Raw genomic sequence first — 22,972 nt, 5'->3', positions numbered from 1 at the left:
ACGGCTCAGCTCAGCCCCCAAGGGGGAGCCAGCAGATGAGCTTCCAGTATCCAGGGGCAGGATAAACGCCAGTCCCCCTGGATATCAGAGCAGTCCAGTCTTGCAGGTGGGGAGGGAGAGGGTGCAGGAGTGGTATTTACGGTCAGGCATGAGGTACCACCTCCAGCAGGTTGAAGACACTTCATCCACTGGGCAGGGAAAAGAGAGAGGCCACCAGGTGAGAGTCAGGGCCAAGCAGGGCGTCAGGGCCCCAGCCAAGCTCCCTAAGGTTTATTACAAGGCCCCCCGTCCCAACAAAGAAACAAGATGGCAGAGGGAAGGCTGCCGCTCAGCAGGGGGCGAGGGCCAAGTCCTCTGGGCAAGTGGAGGATTGAGGGTGGGGAACGCAGTTTGAAGGTGTCAGTCACTGCAGCTGGGCTGGACTGAGACAGGCAGGGACACATACAGAAAGGAGGTAAATTACAAAAGCACACACCAAAAAAAATAGGGGGAAAGCAGCCTCTGTGATGGAAAGCAGGATCTTGGAGAAAGATGGATCATGGAGCTCAGAGCTCCATGTGGAGCCCATAAAATGAAAGTGAAGACAGAAGCCAGTGGCTTGGGATTCATCTAAAATGTGAAAATGCAGACACCTCTGGAGCACAGAGAAGACCCAGCATGTCACTGTGACTTTAATGGCGATAATGAGCCTGTGGTTTTCCAGTCCTGGGATTCACTCACCCACACAGAGAGAGAATATATTTTTCCTGTATGACAAGAAAATTGAATCTATCTTTCAGTCTAACTGATCTGAGGTATAAGTGAAAAATAAGACTGTGTTCTATCACCTTCAATCTTTCTCTTCGCTCCGAGATAGGCCCTATTATTTTCCTTTATTTTTTCAAGCATGAGGGAAGTGTTAATGGATAAGACATCGGTCATTCACCCCTGAGATTTGGGAGAACCTGGATTTTGGGTCTCAGCCACAGTATGAGACTTGAATTGCCTGGATTCGGGGGTGGGGCGCACAGTGCGGTAGAAGGGGCGGTGGTGGGAGGCGAGAAGAGAGAATAAATAACGCCCCCGGATTCTGGGTCCACAGCTGATATTTGGAAAGGCTCTGCATGAACTCACATTTGGCGTTTACCACTTCATGCGTGTGTACTTCTTTAACCTGCACCAAAAAATAGAGCCTATCTACTAATGACGGCTCAAATAAGATAACCGCTGGGCCATGAAGGGATAGAACGAACGTGCCAGCCTCCCCAGTCCGATAGCCACACAAGCACTTGTGGAAAACCAGTTCACCAAACTGCAGGACAGTGCGTGGTCAGACCTTCAGACCCTCCAGAGTCCCGCCAGGTCCTCAGCATGGGATGATCGGGTCAGACCTGAGTGTTTCATAAACACAAAAGGAGGAGGATTTGGTCAACTCCCACCTTCCATGCTCCCTGGACCCCACAGGGACTTGACGTTTCATACCATTGCCAGGAGAAAGCCACTGCTCTGCCAGTCCTTTGTTAGTGGTGTTCTGGTCCATACGGTGCCCTGAATCCCTCTACCTGGGGTCCAGATAAGGTCAGGCCCCTCACACCCTGCCCTAGCCCGTGTGAAGAGCTCGAGAGAGGAGTAAACTCCTTGGGGCCGCTCCCCAGCCCCAGGTCTGAATTTCTAGGGGGCTCAGAAAGAAGGAAAGCACAGGCATCTTCAAGAGCAACGCTAAATGCATAGGCAGGGCAGGTCCCTGGAGGCTCCAGCCTTCTGCAAGAGAGGCAGGCTCACCCACCAGGGTCCCTAGGCGGCCGCTCTATCTGAGTGAATGCAACATGCCGGACCTCTCTGTTTTCCAGGCCAGCTGAACAAGGACGTGACCTACGCGCATCTCTACTCCTTCCTGAGCTGTCTCCAGGTGAGCTCACACTGACTTGTTCCAAAGCTATGTTCCCACAACCAGCACTGTTCTTCTGTAATCAGTGTTTTCCTGTTCTCAGGTCAGCCCCTGCCACGGCTGGATGTCTTCCAATAAAACGCTCCGGACTCTCACTTCAGAGGTAGGGCTGTCGCATGCCCTTTGATACTGTCTTTGATCATTCTCTCCCTGTGTTTGCTGCAGGGTTTTCACTGGGGCTGGGATTTTGGCAGGGTGATGGCCTCCAAACTGGTGAATAAAAGAAACAAACTCCCGGATGCTTGAGGAGTCAGGAGAATGCGGGGTGCCCTGTCTCCCTCCTTCTGCCTCGCTGAGTCTGTAGTTCTTGCTGGGTTTCTCGATCACTGTCTCTATGTGTGCCTGTCTCTCTTGTACACACACATGCGTGTACACGCACAAACACACACATGCCTTTGAAAGCTGGTCCTAGGCATATTTGTAGAGTCAGAGAAGTGATGAAGGTTAGGTGTACGCAGGGCTGGAATTCTCCCAAGGTAGGGGAGGACCAGCTGCCCCAGAGCCTTCCTTTCTTCTCTGAGAAAGTTTTCCACATTTCTTTCACAGATGGTAAATAATTTCTTTGTAAGGAATTTAGTAAACATTTTTTACAAGGGAAATATATTTCAATTTTTAAAAAACCTTAGAAAATATAAAAAATACAAAAAAAATAACAAAAATCACTCAAAATCCCACCACCCAAAATTAATATATATGTATGTCTTTCCAATATTATTTTCATAGATAGTTATTTTGGGGTTTTTGCCTACATAGTATCAGAACACACATATTGTTTTGTGCCTTCTGATGTTCATAATCATTCCTCCACGTCATAATTTTTTTTTTTTTTTTTTTTTGCGGTATGCGGGCCTCTCACTGTTGTGGCCTCTCCCGTTGCGGAGCACAGGCTCCGGACGCGCAGGCTCAGTGGCCATGGCTCACGGGCCCAGCCGCTCCGCGGCATGTGGGACCTTCCCAGACCGGGGCACAAACCCGTGTCCCTTGCATCGACAGGCGGACTCTCAACCACTGCGCCACCAGGGAAGCCCTCCACATTAGAATTTTGTAATCATTTTAGAAAATAGAGCATATGAATATACCATGATTTATTTCATCCCTTGGTGTTGGACATATGGATTGTTTCTAATTTTCCACTATGATAAACAGCGTTGTGATGAACCTTTGTATATATGAAGATATATGTCTTTGTGTACCATGTCTATTTCCTTAAGACAAATTCCTAGGAAATTATTGGGTCAAAAAGTACGTCATGTTTAACGATTTGATCCCTATCACCAAATTGCTCTCTAGAAAGGTTAAACAAATTGACATTCTCAATCACATATCCCATGGCAATACTCTTTATTATCATGATTGTTCATCTTTTCTTTGCCAAACCCATGGGGAGAAAGTGGTATCTTAATACTTTAATTTGCACTGATTTTGTTCCTAATGAATTTTAACAGTTTTGTATGCTCGTTGGTCATTTGTGCATGGATGGAATTTAATATGCAGAGCTGCTCTCTGCTGGTGACTTGCAGTCGGGGTGGGCTGGGGACTATTGATTTCTTTGTTCTGCCTGAATTGTCTCCCTAAAGCCCAAGTCTAGGTTTCATGAAATTCTCCTTGTTTCCTTTGTATTCAGAGAGCAGAACAACTCTCCAATATGCTGAAAAAAATTGCAACCAGCCAGAAATTTACGAACTTCAATCTTTTCTACATGGATTTTGACTTCCAAGAAAGTAAGTTTTGCTTGGTTTAGGTATTGACACAAAACAGAAGCAGCAGCTACCATTTAGAGCCTACCTGGGCAAGGCGTTTGTTTACAAGCCAACAGGCAGTATATTGGGCAGGGTGGCTTCTCCCCATTCTGACGCATTAATAGCTCTGAGTATTGAAAAAAGATAAAGTGTGAGACTCCTTCTGGAAAGATGGAAGCTTAGCATCACCTCCTTACTTCACCATTATTTTAGAATCCCTGAAGCAATAGAGCCAGTGACCAGCTGGAAACAGCTTTGGGCTGGGAGCCAACAGGTCAGTGGAATCATCTAACTTATTCTTGACAGTTTAGCAATGCCCCTCTTACGGCTGGGTTAAAGATGAGTGTGACAGGAATGAGGGGTAAGGCAGTGCCTCTCCTTGGGGCCACTGGATTACCCAAGGACTCAAAACAAGGCAGATTCCCAGACCTCACACATGATGAAACTAATGAGTCTCAAAGGGAGGACTTCAGATGCCTATGGCAAAGTGGACACACCATATCCCAGCTTTCTGGAAAGAACATTACTGCTGCTTTTCTAGCATTCTATCCAAACATTGGGGTCACTGATGAGTGGCCACAAGAAAACAGGCATGATTACTAGATTTATCCTTTACATCTTGACTCTGAAAAATTATTATCTATTGACTTTAATCCTTCCAGTCCCCTTTTCATTGCTAAGCAACTGTTATGCAAGAGAAAAGTCTCTGTTGATCGTCTGCCAGCTGAGATGATGCTAATGAAAAGCTTTGCAGTGTATGCAAAGAGTGGACGATTTCTCATACGGAGTTTATCATCTCTGTCTCCCCACCACCAACTCCCCCAGCCCAAGCATCTGGGATGAGACAGATGGCCGTCATGAATTATCAAATATTACATTAGCTGACACGTTTTGCATTGTAGACTCTAGTACTTCAATTCTGAACATCTTTTCAACAAGACTGATCTCCGTTAACTAGATTTCCTGCCTCGGTGATATATATTTCTCTCATGGGGAGAGACATTTTGATAAATAACCTGTCATTAAAATGCAGAGTTAAAGCCTCATTAATGAATTCCTGGTGTAAACAAATGCACCACCAAGTGATCTTTGATCATCACCCACCCTGAATAGAGATAAAGTTTTTAAAAATATAATATTGCCTAGTATTCACTGGAGACTTTTTCATTTTCCACAGTAATCTCTAGCTCTGTCATTTATTATCTTTGGGACTGTTGGCGATTCCTTGACCATTTCTAAACCCTCCTTTCCAGACCTGGAAATGGAGACACTATATCCACATAAGAAGTCTTTGTGATGATTATGTAAAATAATGTGTAATCCTCCCAAATGCCATGCCTGGTACATAGCCAGCACCCAGGAAAGAGCACCGTTCCCTCACACCCTTGCCACTCAATACATAGCTCAAAATGAGCAACATCTATACACCTGGGGACTGGTTAGAAATGCAGAGCCCCAGGCCCCACTCCTAATTAGGACATACCTAATCAGAGTCTGCATCTGTACATAATCCAGAGATGATCTATTAAAATTAAAACACACATTAAAATTTAATAAATGGGGCTCCTGTAACGCTCCAAGATTAAGAACTTAGCCATTTAGTCATCAGATTTTTACTAAGCCCTCCTGTGTGCTGCGTAGGTGCTGGGAATATAGTTGTTAACAAAACAGAACAGTCCTCTCTTCGTGAAAGATACAGGGAAAAGAGCTTTCTCCTGGACCCCCATACTGGCCAGCATTCCACATGCTTGGAAGCAGAGGTTCCTCAGCACGTTCTTATCCTCAGAGCAACAATAAATGCAATAAAAAAGCAAGAAGTTCAGTTAACCTGAACACTCTACATCAGCATGACAGTCAGTCGCCTTACTGAGAAACCTCCTAGGTATCGCTCCTTGTTTGGTACTTCTCATCAGCAGTTCAAGGAATTTGCTGACACTTTGTAATTCCCTGACGTTTCTTAAAAACGAAGGTCCAGTTTTGGTCCAGGGCCTTCTTCGCCTTCTCCATATGAAGTTAGTCTCCACTAGAGAAGATACAGTGGGAGGGAGAGTGGAGGCAGAGGAAATGGTACTCTGGGATCTGCCTCCAGAAACATCCGATACAGCATTATGCATTTAATGGCTACATGCTATCACGTGTGCTTCTGAGAGAGCTGGCGTTTTTATCTAGTTTTCAAGAACTGTGGTAAGGTCTTAACTTACGCTCAATGTTAGACTACTGCAAAGGGCATGCCTACCTTGAGATTTTAGCATTTTCCAGAGTAGGCAGAGGGTGCATCCACTCCCAGATCCATCTCTGTGGATAAGCTCCCCGACCTGGGCAGCTCATCACCCTGGAAATCTGCCCTAACTCATGTAGGTGAAAATGTTATTATACAAAGAGCCCAGAATTTACAACCAGATAGACCTGTATTCCTATCTCAACTCAGACATAGAATAGCTGTGTAACCTCGAGCAAATGAAATAACCGTTCAAGATTAGTTTCCTTTTGTGCCCGGTAGCAGTAACTAAACCGTGGGCTCTATGTAAGGGTAGAGACAGTGCTTGTCATGTAGTAAGGACTCCGATACCTGTTAGCTGACACCCTCCCATCACCACCACCATCACTGTATGTGAAGCACCTACTACATTCTTCCAGGGCTTATGATAGATGGATAATAAATGTTTATTCTTTTTCAGTGTCTAACCCTCCCCATCACCAACTGAGCCTGTGCATCACTTTGAGTTCCTCACAGGAAGCTATGCTAGAAATGCATCTCCTTATCACAGTTTCCTTTTATCAGAAATTAAAAACCCTATAGAGTCACTGATTAAATCTGCAGTCTCACTAGTCACATGAAAATCTCTGCTCTCATTTCTATACTGTATTTGAGCTATTGCATCACAAATATCACTTTTCATATGAGATTTGCAATTTTATACCCTGTGACAGAGCAAATGACAGTTGAGGGTCCCTGTCCCTTGAGAGTAGACGCGAGACCTATCTGTTCTCTACTCTGACAGCCTCAGTCCAGCACCAAGAGATGACTGCTCACCTCAGAGACTTTTTTCTCTTGCTGACTCATCCTCCAACTGGTTATGAGCTAAACAGAGGCAGCAATTTTTTTTCCCTTCAGGAAATGCCAGCTTGAGCAGGTGATATCCTTTTTCTTCATCTCCACCACACCTCCCATACAGAGGAAGGAGCATGCCACTTGGCTGACAAGGCCATTTTTTCACTGACACTTTACATATACCACCAGCTCCCCTCAGCTTCTAAGACAACTCAGTTAGAGTTTTGGTTCTTAGCTCCCCTCCCCTCAAGTGTACACTTGTCAAAATGACCAGTGACTTCATAGTGCTGACCAGAATTCAGATTTCTCTTTTTAAATATCTGCTAATCATCAAGGAGCTACCAAATGTTCTATGAAACGCCTGTGATTTCTATTGCATCTCTGAAAAACCGGTCATTAGCAGAGCTTCTTTGACTTTACAAATAAAGGAAGTACATTACGTACCAAATCCAAAGAGATCACTCACGATCTTTCAAGAGCTTTAATTCAAGTGTTCCAAAGAACAAATGGCGATTTATTTGCCTATTTTTAATTATGGCCCCAGGCAGGAAGGGAACTGACCAATCTACCATAATAACCTGCTTGGACCACCCAGTCTAAATCAGGGAAGAAGTAGAGACCACTGTCTGGTATTGCATTTATTCTAAGAAAGCAAAATTTCACCCTGAGATAATCAAACTAAAAAGGGTCACTCTGTCTAGCACTCGTCATAATACAGGTAAGACCTTAAACTCTTGCCTGTGAGTTACTGACTCTTCCTGTAAGTGTTATAATTCTTATGTCTACAGATATTCAGTGACTGGTAAGCCTCAGAGACACAATAATCATATGAGAAAATATCCTACGTTATGGGATCAAACCTCCAAGGGGAGTAGAAGGAATCACCATTCCTTCTCACTTTGAAAAATAGTCACTAATTCTGATGACTAAGTTATGTCCATCTGTTCCATGAAGTATAATATCTATCACCACCTCTCCCTTTCTCTAAGGGCCATAATTTTTAGTTTGGTAGTTAGTAATGCACATAAAATTCAAATCAAAATGGAAACAGCCTAGACTAACTTTAAGTCTCGTTAAGACTAGCATTGAATCACACTAGAGGAAACACGGGTATGAGAAAGTCTGGTGTTTTTAATATGGAGCTCTTAACAAACATTCCTCTCCAGGAACACGAGCTTGGCTTAAACCGTTTCATTTATAAGCTCAAATTTGCTTTCCACTGTCGATTTTCCAGATCTCCGGATCACTGTAATTCCTTTCTGAACATTCTCTTGGCCAGGGAAGGCACAAGTTTAGATTCAATTCGTTACTCAAACTTCTCGGCAAATGTGAAGAGTCTAAAAGTGTTATGAGGGACTTCCTACCCCCGCTGGGTCAGAGGATGTGTGAGTGGTCCAGGTCAGGCCCACGGCTTGCTGTCTATCTCTTTAATACAACCCTTTCTCAGGTCTTGACTGGGCTTGGTTCCCATTGTCCAACAGGCCTGGGAATTACTTAACATCTGATTGAGATTTTCTTTCATTCTTTCTTTTCTTCCTCCTTTTAACATTTGTATAGCATAAGGTGAAACCAAACTGAAAATAAGGGAGAAGGAGGAGAAAGAATTGAAAAGTTCATTGAGGATTTACGTGAAGGAAGCGAGGTCACCTCTGAAGTTACAGAGGAGCTTAGGAGGCTGACATCTTGCCTGGGCTGGACCTTTCTGCATCAGTGTTGATTTCTGTATTAGACACCCTGTGGGGCTGCAAAGTAGAGATGAGACAAATAGTACAAAAGAACAAAAAGCGCTGAGGGGGCTCAGTGGGGGCGACATTGACTTTGTATTTGAAGAAACCCCTCCAATGCCTGGTGCTCCATTAAGGGTAATTGGTTGGATGTTCAGATTGGAAATGGCTCAGAGAGAGAATCAGCATAAAGTTAGAAAGTAGAACAGCAGGACCCAAAAAACAAGTAGGAAAGTGACCCATTGTCTCCCGACCAAGGGGGAGAAAGAAGAGTCTGAACCAAGCATGGGGAACGCATGACAGGTGAGCCAGGATGAGCAGGGCTGGGCTGGGGCAGCATGGTACACCCGGAAAGACAGGAGGGACCCACAGGTGCTTCAAAGTGTCAGACCCAGAGGGGAAGGGGAAGCACCCACAATTGAACCTGAAGCAGAAAATCCGGTTCCGAGGTCATGCCTAAAAAACAGGACAGCCAGGTAAACTGAAGCTAGAGCCAGGCAAGCTTCCCCAAGGCTCTGTCTTTCACGGGGTACCTAGGGCCAATGGCAGGAAACTGTGAGGTCTGCAAGCTGGTTCAGCAGAAGGAATAAGGCTTCATAAGGGTTAGTGTGGTTTCAGTAGCATTGTAATTCTGAGCTTCCTATCAGAAGAGCAGATACATACCATTCCTTCAGAGAGATACACGGTTTACCAGCATGAAGCAATCTCTCCCTTGTGACCACAAGTGGAGGACACAGTGGACAATATCCTTGATTGGAGATTCACAAGAAATGCAAAGGCCACTTTCCATTAGCTGCTGCTTCTAGCAACCTCCAGTAAAACCCAGGCATAAAGCATAAGAGAGTGGCTCAGTGGTGGCCGTTCTGGCAGGGACAAAGCCAACAGGAATTGGTGATCTAGTATAGGACTCCAAAGCACCAGCAGGAATTGTTTCCTGTGCTCTGAGAAGGACAGCAGTATTTAAAGCCCCTCTGGGGACAAGAATTGGGTAGCAAGTGTGGACGGCCTGGCGTGATATTAGGACTAATTACAAAAGCAGCATAGTATTGATTCAGCTCTGGGAAAGTCCAGCTTCTCTCACCCAGTTAAAGCCCCTAATAGCATTTCCATTCCTTCCCTTGGGGCAAAAGAGAGATAAACAAAGAGGGCAAGAGGGAACATCTCCCTGCCCTTGAGTTTTTGTGAAGTGAAGAGGAAAGAACTAGAGGAATCTCAGCTGTGCCGGCTCCCCTCTCTGGACACCAGGGAATGAGGACATGGGCTACACTGGGAGTGGTTCGTTTCACATTTTTCTCTCTGGAGGCTGTCTAGGGACTTGAAGTTTCCTTGAGGAGTTCTTATTGACTGTATGATATTATAATGTAGAGTTCATTATGCCTTTGCCTTGGAGCAACTGACATTCCTGGTCTCACCCCTGTTGAAGGACAGTATTATTGCTGTTCATCATTTTGGGGCTCATAACGTTTTCTCTGTAGCCATACTCACTCTAAATGTGATGTCCAGATCATTTTAGGTAATTATATTTCTGACAAACTGTGAGTTTTAATGATGATTGCTTGACATATGCAGGCAGTGTCTGGAAATGGCAGCCAATGAAAGGAGATGTTAACAAAATGCTTAATATTTTCCTCCTACCCCTGAAATTCTGTCCTCCTGGCCACTGAGAAATGAGATGGACTTAAATCGATGTCGAATATTTTCCAGCCCACCCTTCCCCACCACCCTCCTCACTCTACAAACCACATTCATCCAACACTCTCACACATTTGTCTTCCTGAGTTAGAGAAAAAATAATGACACAATGGAAAGATTATTTCTGTTCAGAAAGCCCCCGGCAGAGGCAGACGTGGCTGGGTAAGCATGGGCCCAGGAGGAGCCTACTTCACAGCCCTTGCTCTTGGGTGTTAACTGTTGCTCAGGAAAGCATGCCTCTAACCCTCTGTGTGTGTATGTGTGTGTGTGTGTGCACGCCCCGCAGTCACGGAGGAGTGGCAGAAGAGCGGAGGGCAGCCCTGGCAGCTCATTGAACCCGTGGATGGATTCCACCCTAATGAGGTAAGTGCAGTCACACGATGGTTGCTGAGGGCAGTCTGTTACGTTATCTTTGTAATATAATTATGCACACATGCATTCGTTTTTATCCTATTTTATTCCAGAAAGAATTTGAGGTGATGTGCACACATGTGTAAGATAGAAGATAAATAAATATAAATTAAATTGATAAAATATAAATAAAATAATAAAGTGAAAATCAGAGTAAAAAGAAAATAAGGTAGAAATGATACCTGAATTCCTGACTTAATGTCTACAATTCACAACGTGTCCCAGGAAGTTCTAAGAAACAGCCTGCAAGGGCCCACAAAATCAGCTCCACGCTTCCTACGCGGCTGATGCAAAGAAGGGCATAAGTCATAGCCTTAAGAAGATAAAAAATAAATTAAGTACTCAAAAAAAAAATCAGAAGGACTCCTGGAAGTGAGCCCTGTGAGAAATTTCTTCTATGGATCCTTCTAGAAAAAAAGGAGAACCATACAAGAGGAGAACAGTGTCCCTAGCACTATCCTGCAGTAAGAGCTGTTTCTCATTTAGAATTCCGAGGAACAATCTGGAAAGTAGTTCTACTCTGGCCTCTTCACAGAGCAAGGGGAGCTAGACGGTGGGATTCTGTCCCCTCTCCCTCCCCCGTCCATTGTCCTGGCTGCAGCCAGGGAAGTTCCACTTTTATCTGTTCTACCTACTGGATTTGCTCACGATATTTCTTTGTATAAAAAATAGAAAAAGAAGTGGGGGAGTAGCTCTGCTGCTTCTAACATTTTGAAAGCCAGTCCCCTGCAAGAGAGATGGGCCATTTACCCACAGGCAATCCTCTGTGGCTCTCGTCTTTCTGATGCGGCCTTTGTGGCATTGACAAGGGTCCAAATGTGAGAAGCACTCCTTGTAGCCTTGATCTCCATGGCCAGCCAGGCCACAGGGAGGGCTGATCATCCCCTAAGAAGCATGAAAGGAATCATAGTCCTCCCTCCCCCTGAGCTCTAGGTGCCATGAATACCCATGGGCAGGGCTAAGAACTGTCTCAAAAGAAAAGGAAGAGGGACTTCCCTGGTGGTGCAGAGGTTAAGAATCCGCCTGCCAATGCAGGGGACACGGGTTCGAGCCCTGGTCCAGGAAGATCCCACATGTCGCGGAGCAACTAAGCCTGTGAGCCACAACTACTGAGCCTGCGCTCTAGAGCTGCGAGCCACAACTACTGAGCCCACGTGCCACAACTACTGAAGCCCGAGCACCTAGAGCCCATGCTCCGCAACAAGAGAAGCCACCGCAATGAAGAGTAGCCCCCGCTCGCCACAACTAGAGAAAGCCCGCATGCAGCAACGAAGACCCAATGCAGCCAAAAATAAAAATTAATTAATTAATTAACTAAAAAGAAAGGGACGAGTGCCATTCCACGATCAGATGGATGGACAGTAGAGTCTCAGAGATGCTGGGTAAATTTTAAAGTGAGTATTAAATGCACATACTGTGTTAAGTAACAACAACCCAAACGATCTAAGTAATGCGCCTCAGAATACCTGTTTCCTGTGTATCACGTGGATGGGTTGATCCAAGAGAATTATTGGCTAGAAGCTGGTTAAATATTAGAGTTTGCTCCCCCACCAAAAAAAAAATGATGTCTTTGGTTTTAGAATAATTAATGTGGAGACCTGCTTTCTGGCAATAATTAGGTAGTAGTTCTTGTCATTCTTTGGACATTACAGAATTTTGCCCTTCTGATTCTACAGAGAATGGGGACAAGAGGAGACGGTCAGAGAGGGAGCAATGAGGAACAAACTAAAAAGAAGAGGGTCAAAGACAGCTTTGTTGTATCCCTCGGGACATATTTGTCTGATCTATCAAAAGCCAGTTCTGTCCCTGACTTTTAAAATAGTATTAGGGTTAGAGGTCTGTCAAATTGGGGCTCTTCCTTGCACTCAAACAGCTTCGCCGTTAACTGATTGTTGAGAACAGAGTCAAAAGCTGAGGGGCTTCCCTGGTGGCTCAGTGGTTGAGAGTCCACCTGCCGATGCAGGGGACACGGGTTCGTGCCCTGGTCCAGGAAGATCCCACATGCCGCGGAGCGGCTGGGCCCGTGAACCATGGCCACTGAGCCTGCGCGTCCGGAGCCTGTGCTCCGCAACGGGAGAGGCCACAGCAGTGAGAGGCCCGCGTACCGGAAAAAAAAAAAGCTGAAAATCGGTGTGTCATAATCTTATGTTATTCCTGAGAGATTTGTTCACATGCTGAGAGTGGGTGATAGAGTGGGCAACAGTGGTGGAGCCACATCTAAAGTGGCTGACAATGGATAGATATGCCTAAAACCTGCCTAGTTATCATGTATGTTGAGCTGAGCAGTCTAGATGGCAAATTCCCATCCTAGAATGTCTATTGAGTGCCTATGCGGTATCAAACACAGTGAGAAGGGTGAACAGGAAACCACCCCTGCCGGTTAAGGAGATTATAGGGTAGAGTGGGAGAATGACAAATAAACAGATAATTAAATGTAAAAAGTAGTCAATGCCTCCAACTGTGCAAGCACAGATGCTGTGGGAGCATTATGGGGGACGGAATGGGAGAGAGGGGTGCAAGAAAAGAGTTTCAGAGGAGGGAACTCAGAACTAAGACCATGAACTAGCCAAGTGAAAGGAAGAGGGGAGGGACTGCAGAAAGTGTTGAGCTGAGGAAAGTGCAAGGGCAAGGACCTGAATACGAAAGGAAGCATGGCACATTGGAGGTAATAAAAGTGCTTCAGTGTGGCTGGGACATAGAACATGAGAGTGGAGTGGAGAGAGAAGGAGCAAGAGAGATATTCAGGGACAGGTCACATAAGGTCTGAATAGGGTTCAACCTTTTCAACTGTGGAGAACAGAGAGCCGTTGATGATTTTTCAGCAAGAGGGAAAAATACCTAGACTTGTTCTCTAAAAGGATACCTGTGGAAGCAGCATGAAGAATGGTTTGGTCTAGCAGGGGTGTGGACACTCCTGTGCACAAGAGGGTGATGGCCTGAACAGAGGTAGTGAGGAGAAAGAAAGGCCTGTATTGGAGAGATTCGGATAGTTGAATCAACAGAACATGGTCATTTATTGAATGTCGAGGTGAAAGAGAAAGAGATGCTGAGCATTACACTTCTTTTGTGACTTGGGAAACCGGATAGATGATTTCATTGACTGCTGAGGTCAAGAACACCTTTAGGGGGATAGGGTGGTTTGAGGATGAGTTTGGTACATGTTGGATTTAAAGAGCCTCTAGGATGGGGACATCCAAATGGGGATCCAAATGGGGATGTCCCCATTTGGTCCAAATGGGGATGTCCCTGCAGCAGATAATATACGAGCTTAGAGCTCAGGAAGGGATCTGAGCTGGAGATACAGATGTGAGCACCATCAGGACGGGGTTGTGACTTGAAGCCTTGAAGAGGGGCCGCTGGCTGTCCCTGCGTACTCGCCTCCCGATGGTGTGCCCTACAGCAGAAGCAGTGTGAAGGGATCCTTCTAGACCATGGGGCAGCTATGGGGGTCCACATCTTTTCCATCTTGAAAGAGTCAGATGGGCAAGGCTGAGTCTCAGGGCCTCATCCTTATGGCACAGACATAATACCAACCAAAAGAGTAGACTCGGACCTTTTTCAAGTGCCCCCTCACCAATCCTGTACATCTGAGCAAAAATAGTTGATACCGGCCCCTCACCACCAAGGGGTGAGCAGGCTGTATTTTATTGGCCTGTTTCTTCCTAAAACCCTGCTAGAGAAGCAGGGGGGAGTGCGTAACCACTATTGATTCAACTGCTCCAGTTGAATGGGCTATGTTGAACAGCCCATTGAAAAATATGGGCTATGTTGAACAGTTCAAATTTATGATTGATAGATATTAATTTTTGAGCCAGATTATATTCACCATCTAAATTCTTTACTTATATTTTAATGGAAAATAAATAAGCATATAAAAATTCCTGTACATCAATAGACTGAGAACCACTTTACTTTTTCATCTCATTTCCAAAATGTAGAACCAGAATTTTAAGAAATATATATAATGCTAGACTTGCTGATTGATTGGATTTGGTGGGTGGGAGTGAGACGACTCACAGGATTCGACAACTGGATGAAGGGAGGTGAAAATAAAAAGTCAAGGAACTCAGAAGAAGGAGCAGATTTGAACATTCTGAATTTGGGGTGCCTGCACAGTATCCAGCCATTAGATCGTATTTATGGGTTCTGATCTCAGGAGACACAGGTTTGGGAATCACCAGCTTCTAGCTGAGAGCAGGAGACACTGGCAGGGATGAGATTGGCCCAAGGGATCAAGTTATGAAGAAAAATAAAGATCAAAGAGAATTAAGACTGAGAAGGTATTTTAGTTATCTATTGTTGCATAGCAAATGACTTAAAAACCACACAGATTCCTTTTTCTTTTTAACTTTTTATTTTTTATTGGAGTATAGCCAATTAACAATGTTGTGACAGTTTCAGATGCACAGCAAAGGGACTCAGCCATACATATACATGTATCCTTTCTCCCTCAGACTCCCCTCCCATCCAGGCTGCCGCATAACATTGAGCAGAGTTCCCTGTGCTATACAGTAGGTCCTTGTTGGTTATCCTTTTTAAATATAGTAGTGTGTACATGTCAATCCCTAACTCCCTAGCTATCCCTTCCCCCCACCCCCACCCCGGTAACCATAGCTTTGTTCTCTAAGTCTGTGAGTCTGTTTCTGTTTTCTAAATATGTTCATTTGTATCATTTCTTTTTAGATTCCACATATAAGCGATATCATACGATATTTCTCTTTCTTGTCTGACTTACTTTGCTCAGTATGGCAATCTCTAGGTCCACCCATGTTGCTGCAAATGGCATTATTTCATTCTTTTTAATGGCTGAGTAGTATTCCATTGTATATGTGCCACATCTTCTTTATCCATTCCTCTGTCGATGGACGTTTAGGCTGCTTCCATGTTTTGGCTATTGTAAACAGCACTGCAGTGAACATTGGGGTGCATGTATCCTTTCAGACCATGTTTCTCTCCAGATATATGCCCAGGAGTGGCATTGCAGGTTCATATGGTAGCTCTATTTTTAGTTTGCTATGGAACCTCCATACTGTTCTCCATAATGGCTGTACCAATTTACATTCCCATCAATAGTGTAGGAGACACATTTCTTGTGGTTTTTTGGTTTTTTTTTTTCTTGCAGTACGCGGGCCTCTCACTGTTGTGGCCTCTCCCGTTGCGGAGCACAGGCTCCGGATGTGCAGGCTCAGCTGCCATGGCTCATGGGCCCAGCCACTCCACGGCATGTGGGATCTTCCCGGACCTGGGCAAGAACCCATGTCCCCTGCATCGGCAGGTGGACTCCCAAGCACTGCACCACCAGAGAAGCCCTGGAGACACATTTCTTATCTCACAGTTTCTGTGGCCAGGAATCCAGACACAGATTAGCTGGGTATCCTGCTCCACTGACTCTCCCAAGTTGCCATCAAGGTGTCTGCCAGGGCTGGGTCTCATCGGAAGGCTTGACTTGGAAGCTCACATTTGTTAGCAGAACGTAGTTCCTTGAGACCTGTTGAACTGAGAGTCTCAGTTCCTAATCAGTTGTTGCTCAGAGGCCACCTGAGCAACCTGCTTCATCAATGGGTGCAAAATGGCAACAGAGAGAGTCTGCCAGTTATGTCAGTCACTACTGTACGTAACCTAATCACAGAGTAACGTTCCATCACCTGTGCCATATTTTAGAAGTTAAAAGCAAGTTACAAGTCCTACCACACTCAAAGGAGAGGGATGACGCAGGTGTGACTACCACAAAGTGGGAACCATTGCCCATCTCAGCAGGACCCGCTGGAAAGAAGTCCTAAGAGATCGCTAGATGCTCCAGAGAGAGCAGGTGCATCCGAGAGTTGGGAATAGCAGTCAAACTGCTGACAAAATGCAAAGGAAGTTTTTCTTAGAAAAGAAATGTCATTGCAAAGACCTGAGACCCAGATTTGTGACCTGTTGAAGCTGTAGCAATTCTATCTGTTTAAACACCCACTTTTTAACATCTTTGCGAAGTTAAGTATCTGAAAAGGTACGTAAAAGATCTCTGGGCCTAAAATCAGACAATAGTAAACAGAAAACGTTGCAAGAGCCACGAACATACATCAAGTCTGCTTTCCTTGGCTATGCTGAGACCACCCGGCTAAACATTCCTAACACCTCCTGCCTTAGAAGCTTCGCGCAACAAAGCTCTCTGCAAAACAGCCTCCTCTCCTCTCCTCATGGAAGTAGCAACTCAAACCAATCCTCTTAAAACTCTTCCTACAGGCAGTGAATTTTCCATGACATCAATCCCCTCTTCTTTCTTGAGACCTGACCCTTATACACTGCTGGTGGCAGCCATCAGATATATAATCAGTGGATTGGCTTTAAATAAGTTAACAGTCTCTAGGTCTTTATTTGTCTCAACATGTAAGCCCCTGGGACCCAAGGTCGTTGACAGACTGGTGCAGCCCCTCAAAAAAGGCAGTTAAGCTGGCAGTGGGGAGAGAGAGGAGGGAGGGCCTCCTGGGCCAGGGAACCCTCAAATAACAGTCACTTAGGCTGGCCCTCCCAGGCATCAGGGACCATGTTTGTTTAGTTTGCTTTATACACCAACTGGCAAGCAGTGGTTTTGGTGGTGGCAGCCTGAACCAGCACAGACAGGCTCGAGCTGGAAATGTAACATTTTTCCTTAAATGTTTTTAAATACCTCTTACACCACTGTCATGTTGTAAGTTTACAAATGTAAAATTAATTGGGACCAAAAGTAACCAGGTCCAATAGACTGTGTTTCTGGACAGATTAAGAGGCCAGAGAAGTAAAACTGTGCCTTCCCTGTGGTGAGGGCTTCCCTGCAGGTGTTTAAAAGCAATCTTACAAGACAGCCTGGAGTTGTTCTCCCTTCAAGAAAAATAAGTTCACAGTAGATTTTTTACTTTGGTCTGGTAGAAGCCCAGAGTTAAATTTAGCAAGAGTTCAACTTAAAAGGTATCAGTCATGCTAAGTTGTTGGTGAAATCTATATACTCTTGCTCTGGATTGCATTTATTCTTTAAAAATATTACAAAAATGTAGTTACTGGTCAGGGTTTGTTTTTATGATTGTCTTACTAAAGAGTTCCATTTTTGTAGCAAAATACATACAGTTAGCTTACAAAGCGGGAATGTGGAGGAATCACAGATGATGTCCAGCTATGACCACTGCTGGGCTTCTATCATGTCTGGATATGCGAGCAGATCATGAGCATGTGGGCTGGATCTGACATGGTATATTTTCTTGGAGGACCCGGTACTCTCCTGGTGAAGAACTCATCATAAATAAAAATGTGGTTAGGCAAAGAAGCGTGGCGCAATTTTAAATTGTCATTAGAAGGGAGAGAAATTCTAGAAGCCATATGGTGGCTGTCACGAAGGGCTGAATGAAGAAATGGCACCAGGTCCCTACCCTCCAACTCCCCTCTCTGTGGACTCATGCCTGAATCCTAGGGAGATCAGGGGCTGCAAGTAAAAACTGAAAAAGCTGCTTCACCAAAAACTTATATGACAATGGAGTGTTAAGTTGCCCTACTTTGTCACCCCTTCTATGAGAGTTTCAAAGAGAAAACTTCACAGTGGACCAATGACCATCACATGGTTTTGCCACCATGAGGGCTTCTGAGTAGCAGCAGTAGACAGATGGGTGGGTGGCAACGCCCCACAGAAGCACTGGAGCTGCAGGGATGCCTGCAGAACAGCACCAGTGCCCATCGGATGTGGACTTACCCAGAGGATGGGCCACACCTGCTAGAACTGAGTGGCACCTAGACAAAAGCAGCACCGCCAATGTGGCAACCATCTGGGCTCTGCAGGTGGGGCCCTGCAAGAGCTCAGGCAGCTGAATCAACTGCAAAGGAAGAGACAGGGAAGGGCCTAACCCTGTTAACCAGAATATTCCACTTAACCAGAACTCCACATTCCCTAGCGTTCTGCTGGACCAGATTTCTTTCCGTGCGCATGTCTAGTAGGTTTAGTAAATGAGGCAGCCTGTGAACCCCTCCTGGGCTGCAGATGTTGGGCACACTGGCAACAGGAAACTGTCTCCGCCCCTGTCCGGAGGACAAATGTTAGGGAGATGTGTGCGAAAAAAATGCATTGATGAAATAAATTAGCTTGCACGTATCTGATGGAATATCATGCCGCAAATAAAAACGATACAGATCTACTTTTAGTGGCAAAGAAATATGTTTGTAATGTAGAGCAAAGTAAATAAAAAGCAGATTAGAGGTTGTCGCGATGATTACGCAACTGAATGCATTTGTCAACACTCATGGAACTGTTTACCAAAAAGAGTTCATTTTACTGTGTGTGAATTATCCCTCCAAAAGAGCAGATTATAAAACATTTACAGAGGGATCAAATGTACGTGTGTGCCTCAGAAAGGCTCAATGTTAACAGTGACTATCTCTATTATAATTAAGATAAATTTTATTCTGTTTTTCTTTTTGCTTAATTGTCCTTTAATTTTTTCCCAAATGAATAGATATTGCTTTAACATTTTTAATTGTGAAAAGGGAAGCACAAAACATATTTGTGTTCAAGGAACACCTCGCTTGGAGTAATGAGGATGACTGGGCCTTGCCCTGTGCAGAGCATCATGGGAGTTACAAGAGGAGGTTGGTTATAAGAAGCTCACAATAGGTGCTCAGTAAATGTTTCTCAGACGAATGAATAATTATAGTAGGTCATTTTATCACAAGTATCTAGTTTAATAGTAACAATACCATTCTCATTTTAGATCCAAAATATTGGCAATGCACACATGAATATTTTAGTCTCCATTAGAGTGATAGCCAACTAATTGCTTTCAAACCAAATAGTTACCACATGCTCAAATCTCAGCTCTTTTACTTTAACTTTCCTCTGCTTATCCTTACCCCCATCTCCTCCTTTATTAATTCACATTGGGAAATAAATGACCACAAATGAATTGATACCACATAATTGTTAGGAAGACTGCTTAGGTATATCGAAGTGAAAGGCAAAAAACAAAAAAGAAGAACCAGTAATTTTCCACGGACTTGGAAGCAGCCTACTTTGTTGAGAAGTAGCAGGAAAAACAGCCCAAACTCAGTCCTCTGTTTTTGAAGACGTGACTGCTTATAGTGTGAGAGATGATCAGACCCTTCCTGGAAACGTGCTGGCTTGACAATCAGCCTCTTTAGGTCTGAGAGGTGTGTGTGTGTGTATGTGGTATGTGGTACGTGTTGTGTGTGTTGGTGGCAAGTGGGGTGTGTATGTGTGTTAGACACCACATGGATATGATCAAGATTACATTGTTGGATGGATGGAATTTGGGGTCTACCTCAGAAGGCTCAGGAACATATTAAAATACTGGGGATATTTAATGTATCGACTCAACCAGTTCTATTTTTTTCTAACAACTGCTAAAATCTTACACACAATTTAGACCCAGAAGAGTCTTTAGATCATTTATTCATTTTGCAAATGAGAGGATTTCAGCCCAGAGAAGAAGGCTGAAGAGGGCTGGCCAGCATCACACAGGGAGCTGGCTGCACTGCTTGCTGGAATGATGAACAGCATGTGCCCTTTGAAGACAATGTCCATGTGCTTCTGTTTATAAAGTCAGGGACATCCCTGAGCATCTGCCCTGAACAATGTGTTCCCCTCTGAGGCCTTCAGCAGTCACGTTTCTCTATCAGTCAGCATTAACCCCCCCACACCCCCCTCCCATGGAGATGTAGCCATCTGGGGTCTGAAGGCCTGTCCAGGGCCCATTTGCTAAATGAGGGCATTATCTGCAGAGAAAGACTCCTCATCAGAGGCATGTTAATGACAAGCCAGAGGACCGAACAACCAAGAATGGATCCTGCTGCCATTGTGAATAAAGGGACATACGACAATGCAACCAGAGAGTGGGCATCAGGCCAAGAGAGAGAGGGACAAGCCTATTGTGCATTAAGCCTGTACATTCCACAGCCTGGCACTCCAACCACTCTCTCCGTGCCCACAGCCTCCTTCAGGAGCCCAGCCCTGCAAGGGGACCGGTTCAGCTTCATCTCCCAGGCACCCATAGTCCCCCTCCATGACTTTCTCTTCCACATCTCTCAGCTTCTGCATGTGCTGCGTCCTCTACCACATACCCTGCCTTCCTCATGATCCATCTGGTGAATTCCTCCTTGAAAATTCAGCTCAGCCACCACACTCTTCAGAGAGGACCTATCCTTTCTTCGCACCCAGCAGAGTTGCCACCTCTTCCCCTTCCAGCCGTGTGCATCCCTCACAGTCCTCCCTGTGGGTTTGGTGGTGTCATTCTGCATGTCTGGGTCCCTCACTAGGCTGGGAGTTCCTTCAAGGAAGGATTCATCCTGTTCACCTCCAAAACCCAAGCCTTAAGCCTGCAGTAAGTGTTAGCTATCCACAGGTAAGTGAATAAATGCCTTTCTGAGAAAGCATATTTGCTGTCTGTTACTAAATAACAAATTACCACAAATGTAGCAGCTTAATACAATACACACTTGTTGTCTCACAGTTCCTGTGGGTCAGGAGTGCTGGCATAGTTTAGTTGGGTTCTCTACTTAGAGTCTCAGAGGCTAAAATCTGCATTCTCACCAGGAGACTCAACTGGGGAAGATTTGATTTCAGAGTCACTTGAGCTGTTAGCAGAATTTATCTCCTTGTGGTTGTAGGACTGAAGACCCAACTCCTTACTAGATGTCAGCTGGAGGCCACCCTCTGTTCCCTGCCATGTGGGCTTTCCAACATGGCTTCTTACATCATCAGCCCATCAGCGAGTCTCCAGAGCAAGTCTGCCAGCAAAGCAGAGCCTTAGATAATGTAACATAATCACCGAAGGGACATTCTTTCACCTTTACCATGTTCTATTGCTTAGAACCAAGTGATAGTTTCCATCCACATCAAGGGAAGGGGATCATACAAAGACCCAAAGGTAGGAATCCTGGGGAACCATCCTAGAGTTTGTCCACTGCACAAGGAATAGAGTAAATCTTGCTGGTAACTTCTTTACTTTGTTTTAATTTCCCTTTTACTCCTCCTTTGGGTTCTCTCTTGCAGGTGGCTTTACAGCTGTTGGCAGATCGCTTCTGGAAGAAGGTGCAGCTCCAGTGGCCCCAGGTCCTGGGAAAGGAGAATCCATTCAACCTCCAGATTGAGCAGGTGTTTGGAGACCAAGGGGGGCACTAAGTCCTCAGGGACACCTGCTCCTGGGGAGCTCAGGAAGGCAGAAACTTGGGTAAACTCATTCAAGAAACGGTTATGGGAGCGGCTGTGTCACAAGCTCACAGGCCCCTCTTCAGCAGCATCTTTGCAAAGTGCTTTTCTCCCACTTAAAAGCCTAGTGTCACTCTCTTCACTTCCCCTTTCCCACTTTTGGGGATGGCTTCCCAAATAAACCACTGGCACCCAAATCTTTGTCTCAGTAAAGACAAAATTATAATAAGTGTGTGTATAATTGTGTATGCTTTATTATTTTATTACTTCTAAATTTATTTATTTATTCCTGATAGGGAGATATTAATACTTCTATTTTGGCTAGGCACCAGCATGAACCAAATCTCCCACTCATCGTATCAATGATTGGAAGACCTTACCACAGACTAGCTTCTGGCTTTGCGCATTTCACACCTTGTTTCTCCTCCACGATCCACACACTTCCTGTGCTGGGAGCTGTAGGACACTCTCTCATACTGTGATCTGACCACTAGCCCTGAACCTTTGCCAGGGTGCTGGTGGACAACAGGGGCGTACCTGGAAGCCCTTTCCTGCACCAGGATGGCTAGCGGTACCTTAACTGTGCACAGAAATGACAGCTAACCACATAAATAGTCCAACCTAAATCCAGCCTAAACAGATCTCCATTTCAACTTCCCCAAAATTCCCATGGCTTTTCCAGAGCCACTGGATATAAGGGAAACTGTGACGGAGAGGAAGCGATAGTGTTTAAAATATCTTACTTTTGCAAATTTTACAAAGCATAGGACCCTGTGAACTCATTGTTGGGGCCCCTTCCAGGGCTTTGGAAGGAACCCTAACATTTAATCTTTCTTGGACTTATGGTACATCCACCTCTACTCACAAGATGAACTGGCCAGATTTGTGTGAGCTTCAGTCTGGGGGGCCAACACACTTAAAAGGTTGTGAACCCATTCATTTCTGTCGCCTGGGCAGAAGCCTTGGCTCAGCATGGCCAGCGCATGTCCCCAGGAGGCAGATCAACAGAGGACCAACAAGCCCCCAGGAGGCTGCTTGTTTCAACCAGGAAATACAAACTCGGAGTATAGACTGAAGGTGTGAGGTGTGGAGGTGTGGGGCTGTGGACACCTGGTATATCCACCTCCTGCTGGTTTTGGTGTTCCAACATCCCATCTTATTTCTAAGGACTAAAATACCAATACTTGTTGTAGTGTTGTTTTGTTATTGGTTTTGTAATCTGAAATCTTAATCATTCAGTCTCAAAATATACCCAGAGAA

General features: G+C 45.0%; 1 protein-coding gene across 4 annotated transcripts in view; it reads left to right on the top strand.

Annotated features, from left to right (window-relative positions):
* AOAH (acyloxyacyl hydrolase) overlaps positions 1 to 21,827 on the top strand; it is a 173,772-nt gene extending 151,945 nt beyond the window's left edge. For all 4 annotated transcript variants that reach the window (XM_067746725.1, XM_067746726.1, XM_067746724.1 and 1 more), the window contains 5 exons: positions 1,830 to 1,888; positions 1,971 to 2,030; positions 3,552 to 3,648; positions 10,421 to 10,497; positions 21,557 to 21,827. In XM_067746725.1, coding sequence (XP_067602826.1) covers positions 1,830 to 1,888; positions 1,971 to 2,030; positions 3,552 to 3,648; positions 10,421 to 10,497; positions 21,557 to 21,685 — 422 coding nt within the window. In that variant the 3' untranslated portion in view covers positions 21,686 to 21,827. The remainder of the gene's footprint in view (positions 1 to 1,829; positions 1,889 to 1,970; positions 2,031 to 3,551; positions 3,649 to 10,420; positions 10,498 to 21,556) is intronic.
* Positions 21,828 to 22,972: the final 1,145 nt, after the last annotated feature.

This window comes from Pseudorca crassidens, chromosome 8 (assembly GCF_039906515.1).
Source record: "Pseudorca crassidens isolate mPseCra1 chromosome 8, mPseCra1.hap1, whole genome shotgun sequence".
Lineage (NCBI taxonomy): Eukaryota > Metazoa > Chordata > Mammalia > Artiodactyla > Delphinidae > Pseudorca > Pseudorca crassidens.
This window is presented reverse-complemented; position numbering and strand designations above follow the sequence as displayed.